The 22,529-nt window shown below is 36.0% G+C and overlaps 1 protein-coding gene across 3 annotated transcripts in view; it reads left to right on the top strand.

Moving 5' to 3' along the window:
- The window catches only part of tmem266 (transmembrane protein 266), a 57,753-nt gene that overhangs the window by 14,061 nt on the left and 21,163 nt on the right, over positions 1-22,529 (top strand). Inside the window, exon 3 of one of the 3 annotated variants that reach the window (XM_026202789.1) lies at positions 4,988-5,176. The exons of 1 other annotated variant lie outside the window; for it this stretch is intronic. In XM_026202789.1, coding sequence (XP_026058574.1) covers positions 4,988-5,176 — 189 coding nt within the window. Of the gene's footprint in view, positions 1-4,967; positions 5,177-22,529 lie in introns of all 3 variants that reach the window. One more of the 3 variants, XM_026202790.1, reaches the window with a different exon arrangement.

Genomic DNA, 22,529 nt, shown 5'->3' with positions numbered 1-22,529 from the left:
GGCTACTGTATATAATGAGCACCACAAGATAACTCCTGATTTTTCTTTGACTTTAAATAATGCAGTTATCAAAGTACAAGTATGCTTACTTGTAAACACAACCTTAAACAGGCTTGCAGATTTAAATCCATTTAGAAATGAACAACCAGCCAGCCAACGATCTAACAGAAATTAACAGCTGCCTGTCAAACAAAAATGATAACAAACCGACCGAATTAAATCCTTCACTGCCACACAGGCAAATGACAAATCGCTTAATAGCCGAACTAATTATTATTAAAGTGTCACTCACAGAGTGTGCATTTTACCGTTATGTTCTTTTCTTTTTCGTTGACAAATTGAAAATAATGTGCGTACTTCCATAAACCAAACGCTGTCCTCTCTGCCACCTAGACGGGAGTTCAAAAAAAAAAAAAAAAAATCCCACACACACACAGGGTCAGGCGCAGGGCACAGACGCATCACAGCCATTGACTTTACGATCACAGAGCTTCGGCTCCGCTGATACATCCGCAGGTGGCACAGTAGACCTACGCCTACTGTCTGACAAAAAGCAGGCTGCAGTCGGGATTTTCCTTTCCTTAAAATAACGGATTACTTTTTTAAAAAAATAACGAAGTTACTGATTACTTCCGCATGAAACTAACGCGTTAAGTTACACATTTCAGGAAAAAAGTAATTAGAGTACTCTAACGCGTTACTTTGTAACGCGTTACCCACAACACTGATTGTGACATTAAATTTGAGGCAATTAACCTTGTTTCCTCCCATTACCATAATCTGTTCAGATGCTTTCATTTAGATTTAAATCATTCATTCATTCATTCATTCGCAGTGGTGCAGTGTTATTTTATAATATTATAGATATATACACTGTAAAAAATATTTTGTAAGTTGTAATTAAAACAAAAATTATTGGTGTGTTTTAAAATAAAGTAATTATTGTGAAATATGCTTGCAATTTCTAAATGAATCATATGTCTATTTTGTCAGTGTATTATGGTGTGTTAATATTTATGAATGTTAAGCTTTTGTTTTTCTATTGTATTTTTGTATTGTTTAATTGTAATTTTTTTAATGTTTACTTTTTAATTACATTTTTAAGCATGGTAAAATTTCTAATTGTTTCTTCCAATATTTATGTTTTCTTTAATATATATATATATATATATATATATATATATATATAAATAAAAAATAGAATTAACAGTTAACAATAATAATCCTGCAATGGTCATTTCCATTACTGAATTATAGTAATATACACACGCACGCACGCACGCACACACACACACACACACACACACACACACACATATATATATATATATATATATATATATATATATATATAAAATTAAAGGAATAAATAAAATACTTCTAAACTACTAATAATTGCTGCCTAATACAAAATACTAATACTATTTTGTAAATACAAAATTTTGCTAAAAAATTATACAAATAAATAAATAATTGCAAAAATTCAAATAAATCTAAATATTGTTTTTTATTTTTACTTGCATTTAATATTATAGTATAGTAATATGTCTTGAAAATTAACTGTCACAATGCAAACATTTTATGGCCCCCCAATAATATCTTACATGTTTTAAAAAATATTAAAAAAGAAAAAATTCATTCTGGGTTAGAAATTCAAATGTAACGTCCTAGACAGATTTCTTAAGATTCACCCAATTATTCATCATTCATTTATGTTTAATGCATTGTTTACTCAAAACACAATGCACACAGATGAAAAGGAGAGCAGAATATTCCAGAAGAGACTTTTCTGAAGAAATTACAGTACGTTTGGGTCCACAGCCAATAACATTTTAAAGATTGCCATGGGCCAGTATCCAACAGAGACACTTCTTATCATAAAATCATTTTCTCACAATCTCAATCCACACATACTGTATACAGTACAAAGTAGTCTCTCTACTGACCATGTATTCGCAGTGGTAATAATTCGTTTTTCTTCTCCATCTCTGTACTATTCCAAGCTTCCTTTTTTGTTCCCCTCTGCTTTTTTCTTTGTACTGGCATAATTTATCTCCCCTCATCCGGCACGCCTGGGACAGAAGCCAAAACCCAGGATCCTGCCCCTCTCTGCCTCCGTTCTGTCCTTTCTTCCGCCCTTGATTAAGACGTCTTTCAGGGTCGCGAGTATTGATTTCAGTTAAGAGCGTACTTTATGATTAAAAATTATCACATTGCCGCTTAGTTTGGAAGTATGACTACTTGTCTTTACTGCACAGATGGTCTTCATGATTCCCATGTTTTACACTGCATTAAAGAAGTAGTTCTACCAAAAATTTACATTTTGTAATTGTTTACTCTTGTTTGTGTGAACTGCTTCAGTAAGTCGCCACAAAATCAAGAGCAAACAGCTAAGAGTAAGCATTGCAGAAGTATATCTTCATCGCCATGTTCGCGCTTAGATTGAGAACAGCAATCCCAGACTGCAAACGTGAGTAGAATCAGCGAACTGAATCCAATAAATCAAAGACAAAACCGGACAGAACTGACCATGACATCCAACTGTGGGACTTTGTTGTTTTGCCACTATATTGTGCTTTGAAATTCTCCCGATGCCTCATTATTGTGGGACCGGGATGGTGTGACCGTGATGAATATTCGGGGTTTAGGAATCAATCTAGACACGTGGGACGCCGGCCTCAACTTAATCTGCTTTCATGCATTTCTTATGTAGCCACTGAGGTTTCCTTTTCCGTATTCCACGTCTGCGGCCGTGCCCTTTTTGAGATTCCTCTGTCTGCTTCCCGTCGGTCTCACGGTCGCTTCAGTCGGTGATCGGTGGGAGTACATCTCAATAATGGGATTCTGGGTCTCTGTGGCTTCTGTGATTCAGTTCACTCTCCTGTTGCTAGTTGTTCATTGTGTTTGTGTCTCATGCATCATGTATTGTTGAAATAAAACACGCTCCTCATCCCTGACCTCTCTTGCATTCTTAACCGTGGCATGATTTTTTCCCATCTTCTTTGTACCAAATATACAGTTCCCCTTGTGTATTGTGTTTGTACTCTTCGTCTTTTCTCCTTCGGACATGGCGTTTTTCCGTATGCTAATTCCAAGGCTCTTATTTATCAACTTATTCTCTGTTTTTGTGCTGCACACTTCTGATATGTGCTCTGCTATTGTTTGCTGTTTGAAGTCGACATGATATGCAACTCATTTTGCTCTATATTGTGACATATTTCCAAATGATGAAATCAATGTCGGTGAAATTAACTACCGGTAATTGCATTTGCATTACTAATTGAAATTAATAAGCCTCAGGCTAAAGATAGTGCCTCTGCCTCTGCACTTACTCCCAATTTCTCTCAAAAGGGATACAGGAATGATGTGAGCAAATAAATGGGAAAACAAAGTAACTTGCGTCACTTATTTAAAAATAGTAACTCAGATATTTCATTGAAAATTGAAAAGCAATACGTTACCTTACTAGTTACTTGAAAAGTAATCTGATTATGTAACTCGCATTACTTGTAATGCATTTCCCCCAGCACTGGATAAAATAATTGTAATTATAATTAAAAACAAACAAAAACAACAAAATGCTACCTATTTTTTTAATGTATTGTAGACAGCATTAAAACACTTCTAGTTATGAACAAGTAAATAGTACATTATGTGCAGTGTCTCGCATGGACTTTTATGCAGGGCCCTACATGAATCAGTGAATCAGTTTAGTAAATTGGTTTGTTCAGATGTAAATCGGTCAGTTTAAAAAAGTATAATGCTTGATTTACCTGAACCGTGTACTGAACAGTTTGATTGACTGATTAAAATCAATCTACCTTACCAAAGTAAACTGCGCTTAACTTAATATTTCACTTCCTAAACTGCAAAAATCTATACACAAGTCCTCAAGTGAATCAGTGACTCATTTTAGTGAATCACTTCTATTAGCTGGTCCATGTTAATTAAGTAGTTATTTTAAACAAATTGTTTGGTTTACATGAAACTTCACCAAATGGAGTCTAACTTACCAGTGCAAGCAAATGTGTTTAACTATATATTTTGCTACCAAAAATTCAGGACTTCTACACATGGCATGAAATAAATCAGTGAATCATTTGGTGAATCGGTTCTTTCAAAAAATCCACGAGAATAAAGCAGTTCGCTAAAGTAAAATGCTTGATTAACATAACAAATCTGAATGGACTGATTCACTAAATCGTTATACTTACCATTGAAAACTAATATTTTTGCTATCATAAATTCTCACATAACTTCTACACAGTGTGTCAAATGAATCAGTGAGTCATTTTAATGCGTGACTTCTTTCTTTCAGGCGCATCTTATGTTATGAATGAAGCAGTTTGACAAGTAAACTGCTGCTTTATATGTTCACAATAAACTTAGTCTAAATTCCCTAAACAAACAATGTGCCTCAAATGAATCAGTGACTCATTTTAGTGAATCAGTTCTTTTGGATGGTTCATGTGAATGAAGCGGTCCAGAAACATTAAATGCTTGATTTACATGAACGTCCGAATGAAATGTTTCATTAAAACTTTCCAGTGCAAACAATTACGCTTAACTGAATATTTCAAAATCCCTTGAATGACTTTTTACTCAATGCCTCAAATAAATCAGTGAGTCATTTTAGTGAATCAATTCATATGAATGGTTCATATGAATGAAGTAGTTTGCCGGAAGTCAGCTGCCTGTGTTACATGAACAATCCTAATGAACTTCCCAGTGCACTGATTGGAAATTGTTAAGTTGGATCTAGTTGGTTTCTGAAGGTGGTTAGAGGGTATTAATGGATGTACTGATATATTATTCACAGTAAGACAAGAAACATGTTAAAGTTCAGTGTGTCAGATTTCACTTCATGTTGACTTCCCATCTGTGATACAGGTAGATGGTTTCATTTACTCACTGGTTCAGTATGTAATGTCTTTGTGGACAGTTCAAGTAAGGAGACAATAGAGTAGTGTGTCCCGTGTGTCCCCAGGCCCCCTCAGCAGGCGGCAGCGCCGGACCTGGAGGTGATCTCCCAGCAGGTGGAGGATGAAGGCCAGTGCATGGCTCCAGTGCAGCTGGTCAGCTTCACCTACAGGGACCTTCCTCTGGCTGCCCTGGACCTCTCGCTGGCCGGATCCCAGCTACTTTCCAATCTGGACGAAGACGACAACCAAGATGGGTAAGAAGCTACACACCGGTGATACCACACAAACACACGATTACGAGATTGCGTAATTGGGGACTTCCCATGGATTTTAGTGCTATGCAACTACCCCAAATCCTAAAATAGAGTTGTTTACAAGTGAATATAGACATTTTGACTCTTTGTGAACAGTATTTTTCCTTTTGAACACAGAAAAAATCTAAATGTAAAATTCGCTATTTTCAGATTTTATACTTAAAAAAAAAAAAAAAAAAATATATATATATATATATATATATATATATATATATATATATATATATATATATATATATATATATATATATATATATATATTATTTTGCTTCGCTGTTTGCTCTTTATTTTTTTATTTTTTTTATTTTTTTTTTTACTACTTAGTAATTTATCACCAAAGTTTTTCAGTGCACCCATAAATAAATAAATAATGCAAATATATTTAATTAATTATTGAAAAACATTAAAACTTTAAATTAAATATGTTAATTAATTTAATTTCCAAATTTAGTTTTTTTGTTCTTCTTTTCAGTGCACCCATATTATGGAATGTCCCCAAATTTAGTTATTATTTTTTTAAATTCAATTATTATAACTATTATAAATATTAATGTGTCACTATAAACTATTTTTAATAAGGTCCTAACTATTTGAAAAACATGATAATATTAAATGTAGAGGCATAATTCAAAATTGTAATCTAAAATTAATCAACTTTTAATCCAATTTGATCAAACTGATCAAATTTACAACCCCTTCTGTGCTACTCTAATATAACTTTTTGACAGTCTCTCTTTGTTAGCGCTCTTGTCACAGTGCCACTTTCAGTTATCATCGGATAAGGGATTCTGTCGAAACATACGCCAGGCTGGGAAAGAAATATTCAGATATCCAAAAAATCAGGAAGAACAGCATACTCTCACTTACATCAACGATACTGACTTTTAACTGGAATTTCTGGAATTCATTTAATGCTTGGCAGGGTGAGGTAAAAATAAGCGCCGTCATGTCTTATAAACAATACTAACAGTATCTAAAATAGCCAAGATCGCAATCATCTGACATAAAGTAGTACTTTAAAGGAATTTGTTTATAATATGTTGGTATGCTAAAATGATTAGTAATGCACAACTATATAGTTCAGCTTGGTTTGCGTAATTGCAGTTAAAAAGAAACCTTAAAAAGCACTGAAAAATATTTTTGGCTTGATATTTATATAGATTTTTAAGATTTCAAATGGAAACTCAAACCGAGAGACAGACAAATAAATCATTTTTGAGTTTTACTGCACAATTACACTATCCTGAGACAGAAATCCTTAAATAGTTTTGACTGAATACGTTTTAGCTTTCAAAACCGTTACGCTTTCCAATAAATGGATGAATTTCTGTCATTCGTAGCATTTTTTTTATTTTGACTAGCATACCTTTGTGATCCATATCATCCTGTTGCATCATTTTTTAGATTTTCAGATCAACATATTTTTCTGCTTGTGTAAGTCCAGTCTCACAGAGTCAGACTTATGTTTATCGACACAAAGTCTGGACTGCTTTGCAGCTTGAACAACATTTAAAGGGACCAATCACAGTTCATCCATTTTTTTGTTTGTTGACAAAATAAATGCAAAGACCAGTGTCATAATGTGTCAGTTTAATTTTCAAATCTGCATCTCCCATTTGTTTTCAAACGCCGGATGTTTACCACAGGAGGTTAGATTCTCGACTACTTCTCACCATATTTTTAAATGCCAGCTTTCAGTGGGTGTATTTGTGTTCCCCAGTGGGTAGTGTGCAAATGTGGCTTTAAAAATCATCTGGCAGCCGCACTGCATGCTGGGAGTGTGGAGCACTCAGACCTCTATGGCGCTGACTGAGTTTTTGGCAGTCGACGCTGCCGTCCCGTCTGGGTAGCGTGACTCACCGTGGACGGTCACTGTGCAATGCTCTGCTACATGCAGGGAAAGTTGACAAACACCATAAGCTTAACTATGGCAGCCGTCACACTGTCCACAAGCCACGCCTGTGTGTGTGTGTGTGTGTGAGACAGATGGTCAATACAAACTCTCGAGTGTGTGATTGCGTGAGTGTGTTTCTGAGATGCCAGCACAGAGCGTTCTGTCTCTCATGATTCGCTTCGTCAGGTGACACATAACTGTCCTTTGCTATGATAACAATTTAACAATTTAAGGGTGCTTTCACACTTGGTTCTCTTGCCTGGTCCGAACCCGAGTTCGATTGCTCCCCCTCCCTCTGCCCCCACTGGACTGCGTTCATATTATGTTATTTGGGTCTGAACCGTGGTTCACATCAGCAGCGCAGAGTTCGCATGAACCGTACCCCAGACCACCGTTTTTAAGTGGACTTGGGTACGGTTCATCACTGCGCACCGAGTTCAGAAGACAGCGTTCACATCATCCAAACGAACCCAACTCTGACGTCAATCGAACCTGGGTACGCCCCAAAAGTGTTATTGTGAAAGCACCCTGACAGCATGTAGAGGTTGCGTGTGTTTTTCTGTGTTTTTTTTATTACTCTTTTTTCAGAAACATTCACTTGGTAATAATTCTCCAAAATCCAAATATGCAAACTACACACCAAGTTTTGTTAACGTAATTTTTTTTTTTTACATTTTTAAGTGTTAAAAGTTATCACTTACAAGTACAGCTGTCTTTCGATTTATAGCTTATTAGTCCAAAATGAAATATGTTGTGATTGGCTGTGATTGAATCACACTGTGCAGCAGTTTAGCGTTTTATCAAAGTTTACATACAAATTTATCCAAAGCGACTTACTTATTCAGGCTATCAATTTTTACATATCATGTGTTCCCAGGGAATCGAACCCACAACCTTGCACTTCATAATGCAATGCGCGACCAATTAGTATACAATTTTCATAATCCAAATATGTAACCTACAGACAAATCTTTATGCCATTTGTTTTATTTTAATTGGTTTGTTGACATTTTTTAAAAACAATGTACTGTGACTTAACCTAACAGCAGCCAATGAAACAAGAAAACTTTGCACTTTCTGGGATTACTGTCAAGTATATTTTCTGTTAGGACATGCTTTCTGTCAAAGATACTTTTCATCAGATTTGCTGAGTTATATTATCTACAAAACTATTTCTACATAGAGAGCTCAATCCAGTTTCACCCCACCAGCATGTCAACAGCGTTGTTTCCGTCTCTCGTAACTGTCAGTAGAGAAAGCGAGAGCACAGTCACGTCACAGGTCGTGTTTCTGGTGTGACTCACATCTGAAGCATGTACTTAATGACAGACAGGATATATTTGCATGGTTTGATGTCAGTTTAAGCCTTATTTGAACTAAGCTAAGAATAGAAACATGCCACAACGACAGCTCATTTATTATCCCGAAACTTTAGTGAACGCAAAACAGTATTAGTGTTTAAATAATGCATGGCTTACATTACTGCTTTTGCAGTTTCAAAGTAATATTCGTTATTTCTTTATTTCTAGTTTTCTGTTTAGAGAAAGAAATATTTTACATATTATATATGTAGATATGGTCCTTGAGATCCTTGAGTACTATTTGATTGGATTGTGTTTGAAGGTAAGATAAGACATTTAATGCAGATATGTGCATCTCTTCATAGTTAAAACACAAACATTTTGACTAATTGGCTTATTGAAAAAGATATAAAATGGCTTGAATTTTATGGGCAGGCTTTAAAACAGAGCAAGTTTTAATGGCTGCATTTGTTTGAGCACCAATAGAGTAAAAACAGTAATATTGCAAAGTATATATAAAAAACTGTGTGATTTATTCCACATGATCCTTCAGAAATCATTCTAATATGCTGATTTGCTGTTCAAGCTGTTTTTTATTATTATTATTATCAATGCTGAAAACAGTTGTGCTGTTTTACTGTTGTTTGTTTTGGTTTTTTCATTTGATGATGAGAACGCTTAAATGAACATTTATTTGAAATAGAAATATTTTGTGACATCAGAAATGTCTTTACTGACACTTTTGATCAATTCAATGCATTCCTGCCAAATAAAAGTATTCATTTTATAATTAAACTCAAACTGACCCTTGAACGTCTCACACCTTGTGTTGATCTACATGATAGACAAACACCACAGCAGATGTGAAAGTGATCATATAGTCTAGCACACTCATGGATGGTTGTAGTTGTGTCCTTCAGGGGCATTTGCAGAGCTGGCAGTCTCAGTGCAGGGGCAAGACATCCAATGTATTAGCATGTGCTGGCACTAATACTTCCTGACCGGAACAGAGGGGTGGTGTGCATGTGGGCTGCCCAAAATAATCATGCTTTCTTCTATGTTTTTCATAACGATAAAGATAGTTGACTGAGAAAAAAATGGATGATAATAAAAAAACATTTGAAACATCTAATTATGATTTCCTATTTTAATGCACTTGATCTTTGGTTTTCATCGCAAATTGGAAATGATAAGCTATTAAGTGCTAAATAGTTTCTAAGAGTAATAATAATAAAACATTTTAATGTGTTGGTAGTTTGCCCATATGTTTTAGTTACATTTTTTAACTAGATTTTGATTTCACGATTAGATTCAATACATGATTTTTTTTTTTTTTTACAAAATGAGTTTTAAAACAAATGATAAATGTAATGTGTCCCTTTATTATTGCTTGGACAAAATGCTGCATGTTTCTTTGCAAAATTGAAATATAACACTATAATAATATACTAATATGCATATTATTGCTCTTTTGTTGGTTTTGATTGCTTCCAAGTCCCTTTGGATAAAAGTGTCTGCTATTGTAAATAACACAATTTTTGTATGATGTAAATGTAAATAACAAAACTGAAATTTTAAAGCCCCAAATCAAATTAATAAGTGGGAAAAATAAAATAAATCTATTCATATAAACAAAATAAGGCTTTGTCTATGCTCTTTATATTTAAAATTAGAGGCAACAACTATATTTTAATCATGATCCAAACAAACATGCTGCATACATGCAACATGAGCAGCTTTTAATATAAATTAGATTGTATAAATTCGAAATCTGAAGCAAAAACAGAAAGATTTGACTTCAGTTCTGTGAACCTATACATAAAAAATATCTTCATTAAACAGAAACAGCAGACGAGTTGAAGGAGACATGCAGATTTACTCCCCGCCAGCAGATGGCGCTTAAAGTGTTTTCCTGGTTTTCTTGTAAACAAAGCAGCGCTGCAGTTATGGCAAGACGAAAATAAAAAATACCATCTAAAGACAGTAAGTTCCTCTCAGACATACATTATAAACTCCTACCCCTAACTGAATAGCGATTTGTTAGCATCTAAACCGATTTAAATCGTCATATATTTGAATCAATTTTCAACCAGTTCGCAGTTAATCGTTACATCCCTATTTGATTTGGTTACAAAAATTTACAAATCTAGTTCATAAACTAAAAAATATGGGCACCCTACCAACACATTACAAAATCGAATTTGTTTATAAACTATGTGATTAACTGTGATTAATTTAACGTATTTATTTATTTTTTTTAAAAATGTATTGCTTCCTTGAGTATTTAGGGATTTGTTTTTGCTACAGTAATGCAAAAAAATATATAAAAACGCATGATTTGCTAACTTTTTGTATATGACATTTGTTGTATTGTTTACTTTTTGTTGACCCACAATAAAATCCAGTCAATTAACCTTAAACCTTCTGACTTTTTTAAAAATTAATGAAAAAGAAAAAAAATATATTGTAATGTTTATACTTTTAGATTTTGCCCCTTGACTCTTAATTTTGTAATTAATACATTATATATTTTACCTGTAAAATGCCATATTATTATTTTTAATATAATCAGTTTTTTAAGATCTTAAGCTGCAATTTAAAGACTGAAATAATATTCAGATAAAAGAATTCAGCACTGAAGTGTGATGTCCTCATAACTTTTATGAGATTAATGGTGTGCTGTTCAAATAAAGAGCTTCTCAGAGATTCAGCAGATATTTTATGCTTAGCTTTGTTGTTGTTTTTGTATTTTATCTTCTCTGTACCTTTCCTGAAGTGCTGAGGTTTGTCTGCTGGCTGTGACAATTGTTTTTAGCTTTTGCTTGCTTGCTCTTTGTCTGACATTGTCAGTGGAGCATGCTCTTTCCTGCTGATCTGTGACCAGCCGCTATTACATTTAAAAGCAGCTAATGTAAGAGAAACTTGTCTTAGATCAGCATGCAACTTTTGACATTCACAGCGGTCACTGGAAATCAGTCTGTCCTATTTGCTTTTGACCCAGAACCTGCAAATAAAAGCAGACAATTCTCAAAAGACAGCTCAGAAAGAATTATTATGCATTATTATTAATTTGAGGCTTCTTTATTGGGCATTTTATCATTATTTGGGGTAGTTTGCCAACCTTGCAGACTGAGGGACCTTGGAGTTTGGAGCTGTACTAAGAGTTGAGGATTTATTTGCTTTTACTCATACTTCAGGACAGGAATTAGCACACCCGTAACCATAAATATTCAGCTTTCAATGTCTAACTTCTCCCTTGACATTTGCATTATGGGTATAAATTATACATATGCAGAATTTATACTTTATACCAAAACACTCTAAAACACATTAGCAATCACAAAGTAATCATGGCATATTTTTATTTTGATAAAAATATGTTTGTATTTTACTATACATTTACTCATTAAATACTTTATGTGGCATATGATGGCAAAAAAGAGGTTGTTTTGATGAGTTATCTAAGGCTTTTACCTTCCAGCTCTTGGTTTATCTCAATTATAGATAATGGCACACTTCTGAGAAATAAAATTGCATTATGAGATATAGTCGCCATTATGAAATATTAAAGGAACTTGCCACTTTTTTTTGAAAATAGGCTCATGCTCGTGGCTGTGCTGTGCTTGTGGGTTTCGTATATTTATCTGGTGTAGGGGAGATGTACAAGTCCCTATCTTCTTCCCTAACCACCAGATCCAGCGCCCACTCTCTTGAGTTTCGGAAGCCCACGCTGCGGTCCTTGCCCCGGAGGAGAGGGCGGGACCCTTGTGTCTTTCTCCGAGGAGGTTATCATAAAGTTGCAATTTCCTAGGCCGAAATGGCTAAGAACTATACTCTCATTCCAGCTTAATAATCAAGGAACTTTGCTGCTGTACCATGGTTGAAGCATGTGCCAGAAAACAATCTGAAAATATATTGAAACTCTTTGGTCATTTTTGAGTGAAAAGCTAACGGTCTAATCAGATTCAATGATAAATGCGAAGCTAAGCTAAAAGTGTTACCGCCAGACCCAGAGATCAGCTGAAATGGATTCAAAAATGGTAAAACTCAATTGTTTAACTCTATGAGAGTTGGAAAATTAGCCTATTTAAAAAAAAAAAAGTGTACTGTTCCTTTAAGTTGCATTTAAAGAGTAACTTAACCCTAAACCAACTTTTTTTAGTTAATGATCTATAAGAATGGGGCTTTATTAGTGCTGTTCATTGTTTCGAGTAACTTTTTTGACATTTGAGTATAAAGTGTTTTAACTCTACAATATATGGTGTAAAAACGTCTGAGTGCTGCCCTCTTCAGGTTGAACGGGGGCTACTGCAGTTGATTTTTCCTATTGGATGTTGCGGTGGCAAGTGACGTAAGCTGTGGCAGGTGACGTAAGCAGTTTCCAGCTCACCACGCCCCTTGGTACGAATTACCACGCTCGTGGCAGTATAAAACCATCTTGTTCGTCAAAATCACTGTAGTGAGTCAGGAGTTGGAATTGCGAGCGTGAAAACGACCAGGATAGACTATTATGGAATCTATTTAGCATAGTAATTATATAGTTATTTAGATTATTTTGTGTAGCCTATGTAGTTAATTAGCATAGTTGTTAGTGTAACATTAGTATTGTTAGAAGCACAGTTAGTTAGTAGCATAGTATTGCATCAGTTAGGATAGCTTCAAGTTAGCGTAGATTTATCTGTATTTAGTACAGTGGTCAGGATGGTACAGAGGTGTGTTGCTGGTTGCGACAGCACTGCTGGACTGCATAGTTTTCCAGCAGACTTTAAAATTAGAGACAATTGAGACAAGTGAAGCCCATTTTAGCGTTTTTTAGCACTTCCGTTTCTGACGTGCAGACTCAAACTAAGCTTGACGACGTCAGCAACCTGTCTGACAGATGTAAATCTTCTAGTAGCTGTGCGTGCAAACCGTCATCGTTAATCTTGCAGAGATGGCGAGCTTGAGCGGGGAGTTCTTTGACGTGAGTGAGCAGGAGTAAGTATTCTTAATTATTTTGTATAGTATTTTAAAATGTAACGGCAGTACGCCATATTAAGTTAATTGCCTGCGAGCTTCTCGTCCTGTCTGTACGGTAATGCGACAGAGAGTCAAGTGGTTATGACGCAATCGTTAGCCTATTTTTTACAAAAACTGTTTCTACGGGGCCATAATGTAACAAAGAAGGTAATGGAGCCCTTTATACATTGTCGTGTATCTTTAGAAATAAATAATGGACAAACAGAGTCTTTAAACGCCTCAGATGTAAAGTTATTCGCTGTCAAAGTGACGCCAAAATGAATGGGAGTCAATGGAATGCTAACGCAAGTGAAGTTCTGCTACAAGATGGCGGCACGCGGCCGACTTCAACTTCTGGTCGACTTCCTTGCCGCCTGTTCTCCACACAGCTCACGCTGAAAAGTGACGCGGTGCGGGATTTAAGACCGCAGTTTTAGCCAGCAGCTCGAATTGATTTGAACAGACACCTCGACATCCTCGACTTCAGGTGAAGGTGGGGGAGTAAAGTCCTATACTTCAAATGATCGCTCTGTTGCAAAGCTACTTGCGTCACTACAGTCACTCTCCATTTTAGCATCTCTGACAGCAGCTGTCAATCAATCCGTCACTGCAGGTCTCAGGTTCACGCCACTCTCGCTCAGCACCGCCCTCGGCTCATCCCCTCTATCTCCGCTGTGATCTGCCCACTTTTCAGCATTTTTCAATATTGCCAGTGGGTGGAGTCAGGCTCTGACCAGGGGTTTAGTTACCCTTTAAAAATAGGTACACAATTACATAAAATTAATTGCGAGAATCATGAGATACAGTTACATTTTAAGATATAAAGCCACAATTACAAAATAAAAAATGTAGTCGTAATTGTGATATTTAAAGTTAGAATCTTGGGATATAGTCATATTCTGAGATATAAAACTACAACTATAAGAAATAAAAGCACAATTGTGAGATCTAAAGTCATATTCTAATTTTTAAAGTCACAGTTGCAAGAAATTAAGTTGCAATTGTTTGATTGATTTACTCATCCTCCAGCCATCTTAGGTGTATATGACTTGGTTATTTCAGACCAATACAATCTGAGATTTAATTTAAAATGTCCCAGCTCTTCCAAACTTTATGATGGCAGTGAATGGGGGCTGAATAAATCATGGGGTAATTTTCATCTTTGGGTGAACCATCCCTTTAAGTCATTTTCTGAGATATAAAGCTACAACTATAAGAAATGAAGGCATCCTTGTAAGATTTCAAGTCTTGTTCTAATATAAAACAGTTGCAAGAAATTAAGTCTAATTTGTAAGCTCTAGTCACTGTTTAAGATCCAAAGTCACATCCTTACAATAAAAAACACAAATACAAGTCACAATTTTGAGATTTAAAGTTGAAAAAAATGACAGTTCTAAGATATTGCACTTGTGAAACAGACAAATTCTGAGATATAACAGCAGAATTACAAGAAATGTCTCAAATGTGATAAAAAAGCCCAAGTCCCAATTCTTAGATGTAGTTACAATTATGAAAAATGGACACAATTCAGAAAAATGAAGTCACAGTAAGCACTTTATTTTAGTTTTTTTCCCTCTGATGCTGAAACAGGCTTCCATCCCATTTTTTTTTCTAGTTTATCATTTTCTTTCCATTTGTGCAGCAGCGAATGTGAATCAGCTGTGCTGTATGATGAAACCATATAACCATATCAGACCCCAAAGAGCAGGTTAAAAAGCCTTGGCTGCTCTTAATAGATTGTGGTTATTGCTCTTGGAAATATCTTATGTACGTATGCTGTGTGATTATTATGTCATTCCCTATATTTATTTATTTATTTAGTGACGGCTGTAAGTTTGCTTTTTTAAAATGATGCCTATCAAGTCACATAATGGCTTAGATCAAGCCATTGCAGGCAGACTCGGATCTATTTTTCGCCGGCTCATGCCAATAATGATTTCTAGAATCAACAGGGTTGGATTACTAATGTGATGGGGTTTCTGAGAGTGACATGCAATTGAGAGATCTGTCAAAACACTGATCGGTTCTGGTGAAGATTTGCGGCTTCGTTCTTTGTTTTTGTTTGCCCTTTAGTTGTTCTCTTAAAGCCAAGACCCTCGCTGAAGTTTACTGAGGCCGGTAACGTGATGCCGTTAATGCTACCGCAAGTGAGGGTGATTTATGTGGAGGCTTGAAGGTGCGTGTGATACAGCTTTGTGCTCCTTGATTGCTTTTTCTGAAAGTGATTTCCTCAGAGACCGACTTGATGCCTCCTCAACCTCTCGGTGCCAGAGACTGGCTGGCTGTTAAGCTTCTAGTGGAGCCGTGGTGTACGTGTCCATGTGAACATATGTTTGGCCACTCCATCTGCTGCCTTCCTTGTGTTTTTGTCAGTGCTTTGTAAGTCATTGGTCATTTTACTTAATGAGTCTACATACGGACCCTTTCTGGATTCAAGCTAAATATAAAACATAATATAAAATGCATGTGACGTTTACAGTATTAATTTAAAAAAAAAAATCCTCTTAAAATTCATACAGTATATTATGTCAGTCAATTTATGCTGCCTATTTATACATTATTTGGCTTAATTCTAAGGCTGGATTATATATCCATCACAAAGGTAATTCATAAATGCATTATTTACAACAATTTCTGTGAAAATGTTCACATGAAATAATGAAAGGAACTGAGGGAAAAAACAATTATATATATTTTGGAAGAGACTGATATTATAATTTTTATTTTATAGATGTTAACTGATGAATCTATTAAAATATGTTTAAATTATTCTTTAATAATTCTGTACTATAGTATTTCAGTTGTATAGCTGATTAATAATAGGTATATTAAAATATTTAAACTGTATAAAAAAATTATATTAGAATTTTGAAAAATACTTTTTTATTTATTTATAGTCAGCAACCAATAAATATTTGTAAATATTGAAAAATGTCATTTAAAAATTTTATATCACGTTTTATATTTTATTTTGAAATTATTCATTTCAAGATGGATATTTCATAAATATTTTTTGTTTTGAGATTTGCTAAAGATTACATTTAACAGTGTTATTAAATTTGTTATACAAATTGGGAAAATGATAATAGAAGTAAATATTCATTATTGACAGACAATTAAAAAATATATGCTGTGCGTCCCTGCTCTCTTTTTTTATTTAATAAGAAAATGTATTGATAAAAGTAGCACCATCTAATAAAACTGCACTAATCACCCAACATTTTGCATTTCTTTTTGTACTTTTTAGAATATCATGTAACATGCTAATTTACAGGGTTGCCAGGTTTTCACAACAAAGCCCACCCAATTGCTTCTCAAAACTAGCCCAAATTGCGTTTGGAGGGGTCCCCCGGTAAAAATTGCATAAAATTTTGATTGCAGGGTTTAAATATCACGTTATTGGGGTCGCTTCAACCCACGGACATGAAAAACAACCCACGACAACAGCTAAAGTAGCCCAATACCGCAGAAAAACCGTAGACTTGGCAACACTGCTTATGACCAACTCTTATAATCAACCTTGACACTCTCTTGCATGTGACATGAGAAGCTTCACAAATGACTGTTGCCTGTGAAGAACATTTCAATTCAGTTGTTTTTAAGTTATGTTTTGGTTAGGACAGCAACGTCAGTATGTAGACAGCAAGGCACCTCTAGTGTTTAGAATAAAGCCTCAAAGTTTTCTTTCCTGTTCATTTTTCTCCTGTAGCAAGAGCGGCAGCGAGAGAATCAGTTTTTGACCGAGAGGCATGTATGACAGCACATTTCTCCAGTTCACGATCGATCAGTTTCATGGTATAATTCAGCCCTCTCCAGTCGGCTGTTTCCTGCGGTTCAATCTGTCTCTTCTGCGTCTCACGTAGTGCTGATACTGATGTCTCTATAAACCTGTCTACTCTCCAGCACATGCATTTCCTCCCCGCTTCTTCCAAGGTACGATGTATCCACGCAGGGTTAGCTAAAGTGCAAATTAGCATTTCATGTTTGGGAATGTATGTGTCTACATTATCGTTTGGTATTTGAATATTTGAAGTCATTTGTCTTCTTTAAATCTCTAATCAGACATGTCGAGATGACAGTCAAAGAAAATGTAAGTATTTTGGCACAAATATCAGACTCCCAGATTTGAGCAAAACTCATTAACATTTGAAAAGCCCCCCCCCCCCCCCCCCCAGCAAATAAAAGTGATGTTATGCAACCAAAATGCAGATAAAAGTTTCATTGTTGGGTGAACCATCCCTTTTATGTATCAGATAAGTTGTCATTTTCTTATGACATGACTAGTTCAAGTTATAAAATGCCGTTTTATGTCTTATGTTATTACGTTTTACGTTATGATTACGCCACATGACATATTTATTAATTCAATTGAAATGGCATGCCATGTGGTGCAACTCCCCCAAAAACATATTTTGGAATTAATTAATTTGTTAAAATAATTAAATACCTTTGAAAAAGTATTTAATTTTTTAAAATGTTCAATATGTGTCCTCATAAAAAATGCATTTTACTGTGAACTAAGGCTGCCCCCTAATAGTCGACTAATTGTTAGCTGACTAGAGGATGTTTGGTTGACCAAAATTGTATTAGTCGCTTAGTTGCAGAAAAAATTCCACAGACGAAGTCACGGCAGTCCGTGATGGACAGATCATTAACGGCTAGTCTATGTGATAATGCAAAACATCCATATCCTCGCCAATCATTCATCGAACTCAAAATATGGCTTATCGTCTGAAATATGTAAGTATTAGCAACTTTACATGGCCACTCAAACTATTTTTAACCTAGAGAAAAGTGTGTTCTTCAAGTGTCTGTGTGGAGTGTAGGAGCGAGTGTAGCACTCACTGCAAGACAGATAGAGACGCCGGTGCGCTCACTTACTCCTAAAATACTCATTTGTTTATACAGATAAGAGTGATTGATCACTCAAAATATCAACAAAACATTGCGCTTTTGTGAAATAATGAAAGCAAACAGGATGCACTTTCTGCCGTCTCGGTCTCCGTGAACTTGAGCATAAAACTCTGTGTATATCTTTGCCTTACAGACATTAAAAATATACTGTATAGTGAGTGAAATGTCTACATTCAAATGAATCAATTCAAATGGAAAACAAGTATTCTCTGATTATGTAATCCATATGAAACATGCATACAGGCACATCACTACTTCATGTCTTCAGCCAAAAACAAAGAAAGCTCTAGTTAATCAAATAATTAAAATGTTAATGCAGCCTCCTTACTGTTTTTCGCTGACAAATTCAGAATCATTACTTTTACCGGTGCGCTGTGGCAGGCTTTATGCATATGCTTGAGTGCTTATTAGGCTATGTAAGCAATTAAAGGCTCATTATAATTATTTAAATGGTTTAATGCTTAAAATGAATGACGACTAGTCTACCAGAAAAATCCTTAGTCGAGGACAGCCCTACTGTTGGCCATAGTCTAAGCACACATGATGCACCATTCCCACATTCTGCGACCGCTCACACCTTGCCCGGGAAAAAACATCAGCAAAAGACAAAAAGCCCTAGATGAAGCCTATGTATAACTTTCAGGTAACTTGCGTTCATAATCCTGTGAAACTTTTTTGGCTGTTGATGTTAATGTGTTTAATGTCAGTAATAATTTCACCACCACCAATGCATCTGTCTTAATATTTTAGTTTCCATGACTTAAAACACATTAAATAAAAACAATGAGGCAATAATGATTGGTTAATAAAAATTATTGTGTGTTTTCATTGAATAACACCGCTAAAATACATAATTTAATACAAAATAAACATTAACATGAAACATTTATGTACATTACATTTTATCACAAAGGGTGCCAAAGGCATGGCAATTCTTGTTGTTACACTTACAGGAGGATTAAATTCTTATTTAATATTGACCAAGTATTTAATTCAAATGTCCACTAAATCTTTTATTTCTGGCCACCATTTTGCCATAAAAATACTACAGCCTCTATCATTTAATCCACGGAAACCTGTGGAATTCAAAACCTTTACAAAAATTAACCATGATTTTATCCTAGTAAAACCTATTACTTAATTTTACTGCTTAATTTTCTTTTGTGTGATTTCTGTCATTGACTTGCCTACATGTGCCCGAATGCTTAGCCCTCACCTCTAGTTTGACAGACTGTGGTCTGAGCCAGTAAAGGCATGTCCCGTTCTCATATGACCCAGGATCAGGCTCCTCTGTAACCTCAGCAGGATTCGGTTGAGGGAAGGTGAAAGAGATCCATTCACCCTCTATAGCTCCACTCTGGAACTGGAGACAGCCAGTGTCCTTCTTACACAGCAGCATTTTGTGCTGAAGTTTGTGTTGAACTTTCCCACCTCAAAACTCGTTCATCCATTACTCTAATACAGGTCACGGGTTGGGGTTTGTGTTTGACTAGCTGCTGCTCGCTCAGCACAAAATAACAACCTCCAGCAATCACCCCATGTTTTTTTATACTGTCCTTCCATACTAATGCAGCTACAGCCAGAACTGCAACAACCATACTTTATTTCACTGCACAATGATACAAATGTTCAGATGGAAAGCATAAGGATACTAATCGCTTTTAGAAATAGAAGGTCAACTTAAGCATTTAGGGATACAGCCCCTGCATCTAAATATGCCTACTTCCCTAAAATATAGTTGGTGGGAAACAGTGCATGAAAAGAAATGTATGTCTGAATTCATAGTACTCATAAAACAGTAGACAAAAAGTATCTGAATGACCAGCTTAGGTCCTAATGTACTATACAGTCACGAGGTTTGTAACTCATCAAATGTACTAACAACTGAGTATGCGATTTCAAATGCACCTATTATTCCAGCCATAGTGTACTACCCCCCCCCCCAACTCCAAGTATAGGTAGTATGGTAGCATGCCATGTCAAATGCACCCCCATTTTAAAGTGTCACATCCTAAATATGTGGAAATACAAGATATCCTTTTGGTGCCCACTCTGCTCTGCGGCACACTTTCTTCCACAGAGACACACCTTATGAGTGTTGGTGTTGGTGTTAGCGTTAACCTCCCTCACCCCTCGATAAATCAGTAAGAGTGCTGTGTTTTACTGCTCAATTCTGGAAGCAGAAAGACCTTCATATGTACATAGTCCTCATTATTTATTACCTGTAAATCCCAAATAATCACTCTCCTGTCACTGGGTTTGTTAGATTGTTGAATTAGATTTTGGAGGGACATCCATCTAAGCTCAAGAAAGACATACACTTACACTGAAGGAGGAACCCAGGACTTATCTAGAGGTCAGAATATGATAAAGAAATGGGGTGCATTTTTTGACTTGTAAACATCGACCTAGCAACCTAGAACAGCAGTTCCCATTCTGGGGTCCACACTTCCCTTACAGGGGTACCAGTGTCAAATATGGATGTAATCTTTTTCATAGGTAGTTTCTAGTAGGGGATGCACAGGCTAGTTGAAAAGTCAACTTTAATGCTCTGCCATGACACTTTAAGTTTGATGTCAACTGTTCACTTGTCATATAGAGGGCGCAACAGGATCAGAAATCTGTGAAATCCACATTTACGCTCTGTTTCCAAACAGTTAAAATGGCAAATAAAGGCACATACTGAAAGTGCTCCACAAGATGTGTGATTATACCATCTGGATTCTCAAAAGTGAACAGGTGAATGCATGTTTTAAACAGCATATTGTAGGGCTGTGCGATATGGGGAAAATATCTAATTGCGATTTTTCTTTGACAGTGCGATTTGATTTGCGATTTTAAATTTGCAAAGTCAAGCTTCAGCTCAATATTGTCAATAAAGTGCAGCACAGTATGAGTGTCATTACCCTGCTGGAAAAAAAAGCAGAAATTCTTAGTTTCTGCAGAAATTCTTAGGAAACTGTTACATGACAGAACATACATTTAAACAACCTAGCAAGCATGTAGCTACGCCCTGGTAAACACTCAAAACACCTTAGCCACACCCAAACACACCAAGCCTCTTAGCAACCAATCAGAACACCATACAACTTGCCCATACCTCCCTGAACACTCTAGCAACAACCCAGAAACAAACGAGCATCCCCTCAGCAACACCTTGGCAACCATCCAGAACACAATAGCAACTAGTCATTTTCTTGTGAAGTTCCTCTTTTGTAAATCACATCCACTGGAAAACCTTAGAATTTGCCTAGCTTTTGCAGCCACTCTGAATATCCTATAAATTCCCTATCAACATCCTAGTGTACCTTAGCAACACCCTAGCAACCACTTTTAACAATTTAGTAACTGCATAGAAACTTCTGAAGAGGTTGGCCATAAGCGGTGATGAGTTTGACCACTTTATATGAGAAAACGTACAAATCTTTAATCAACATCATTGTTATTGTGCTTAATTGCAGTATACTTGCATGTAGTATTGTAAGATAGTGTAATGTATGTTTGTGCAAAGGGTCGAACTACACAATATGAACTGAAATGTCAACATGATGCATTAATGTGAAATGTCAATATGAAATAAGATTTGAATCATATTATTGGAACTCAGTGTTGTCGAACCAGCAGTGGACTTGGAGATTTTTAGGAGGGCATAAAGCTACGGATTGCGAAGGTGGTATTATTACACAACAGTCCTCAGCCAAGCACACAGATTCCATGTTTGATCTGCCCTTCCTGCTCGAACCGCACGAGGGCAAAGCCCAAAGCGTGCATATATAGTCCATCTGATCAAATGAAGGCGCGGCCATGCTGTTAAGCAATCATCTTTTTGGCTGCGTCTAATAAGTGGAGTCTGTACTCTCCAGATGGTGTGTGTGTATGTGTTTGTACGTGTGTTTGTGTGTGTCTATGGATGCAACTCAGAGAGCCACAGGATGAGGTCAGTCTGGCCACACTGATCAGTCTTACCCATGCTGCCAAGATCAGAATCCGCTCCCAAGAGAAGGAGCCCGGGATGCACAGCACGGTCTTGGAGCTCAGTCTGGAAAAAAGTGCGCAAATGCTTGAGTTCGAACACTTCAGTTAGAAAAAAAAAAGAGATAAAAGAGAGCATACATGGTGCCAGAATAGCGCGGATTTGTAACGTTTTTCTGGATTCCGGGATTAACAGTGATAACGTCCCTTACGA

The sequence above is a fragment of the Carassius auratus genome, chromosome 25 (genome assembly GCF_003368295.1).
Source record: "Carassius auratus strain Wakin chromosome 25, ASM336829v1, whole genome shotgun sequence".
Lineage (NCBI taxonomy): Eukaryota > Metazoa > Chordata > Actinopteri > Cypriniformes > Cyprinidae > Carassius > Carassius auratus.
This window is presented reverse-complemented; position numbering and strand designations above follow the sequence as displayed.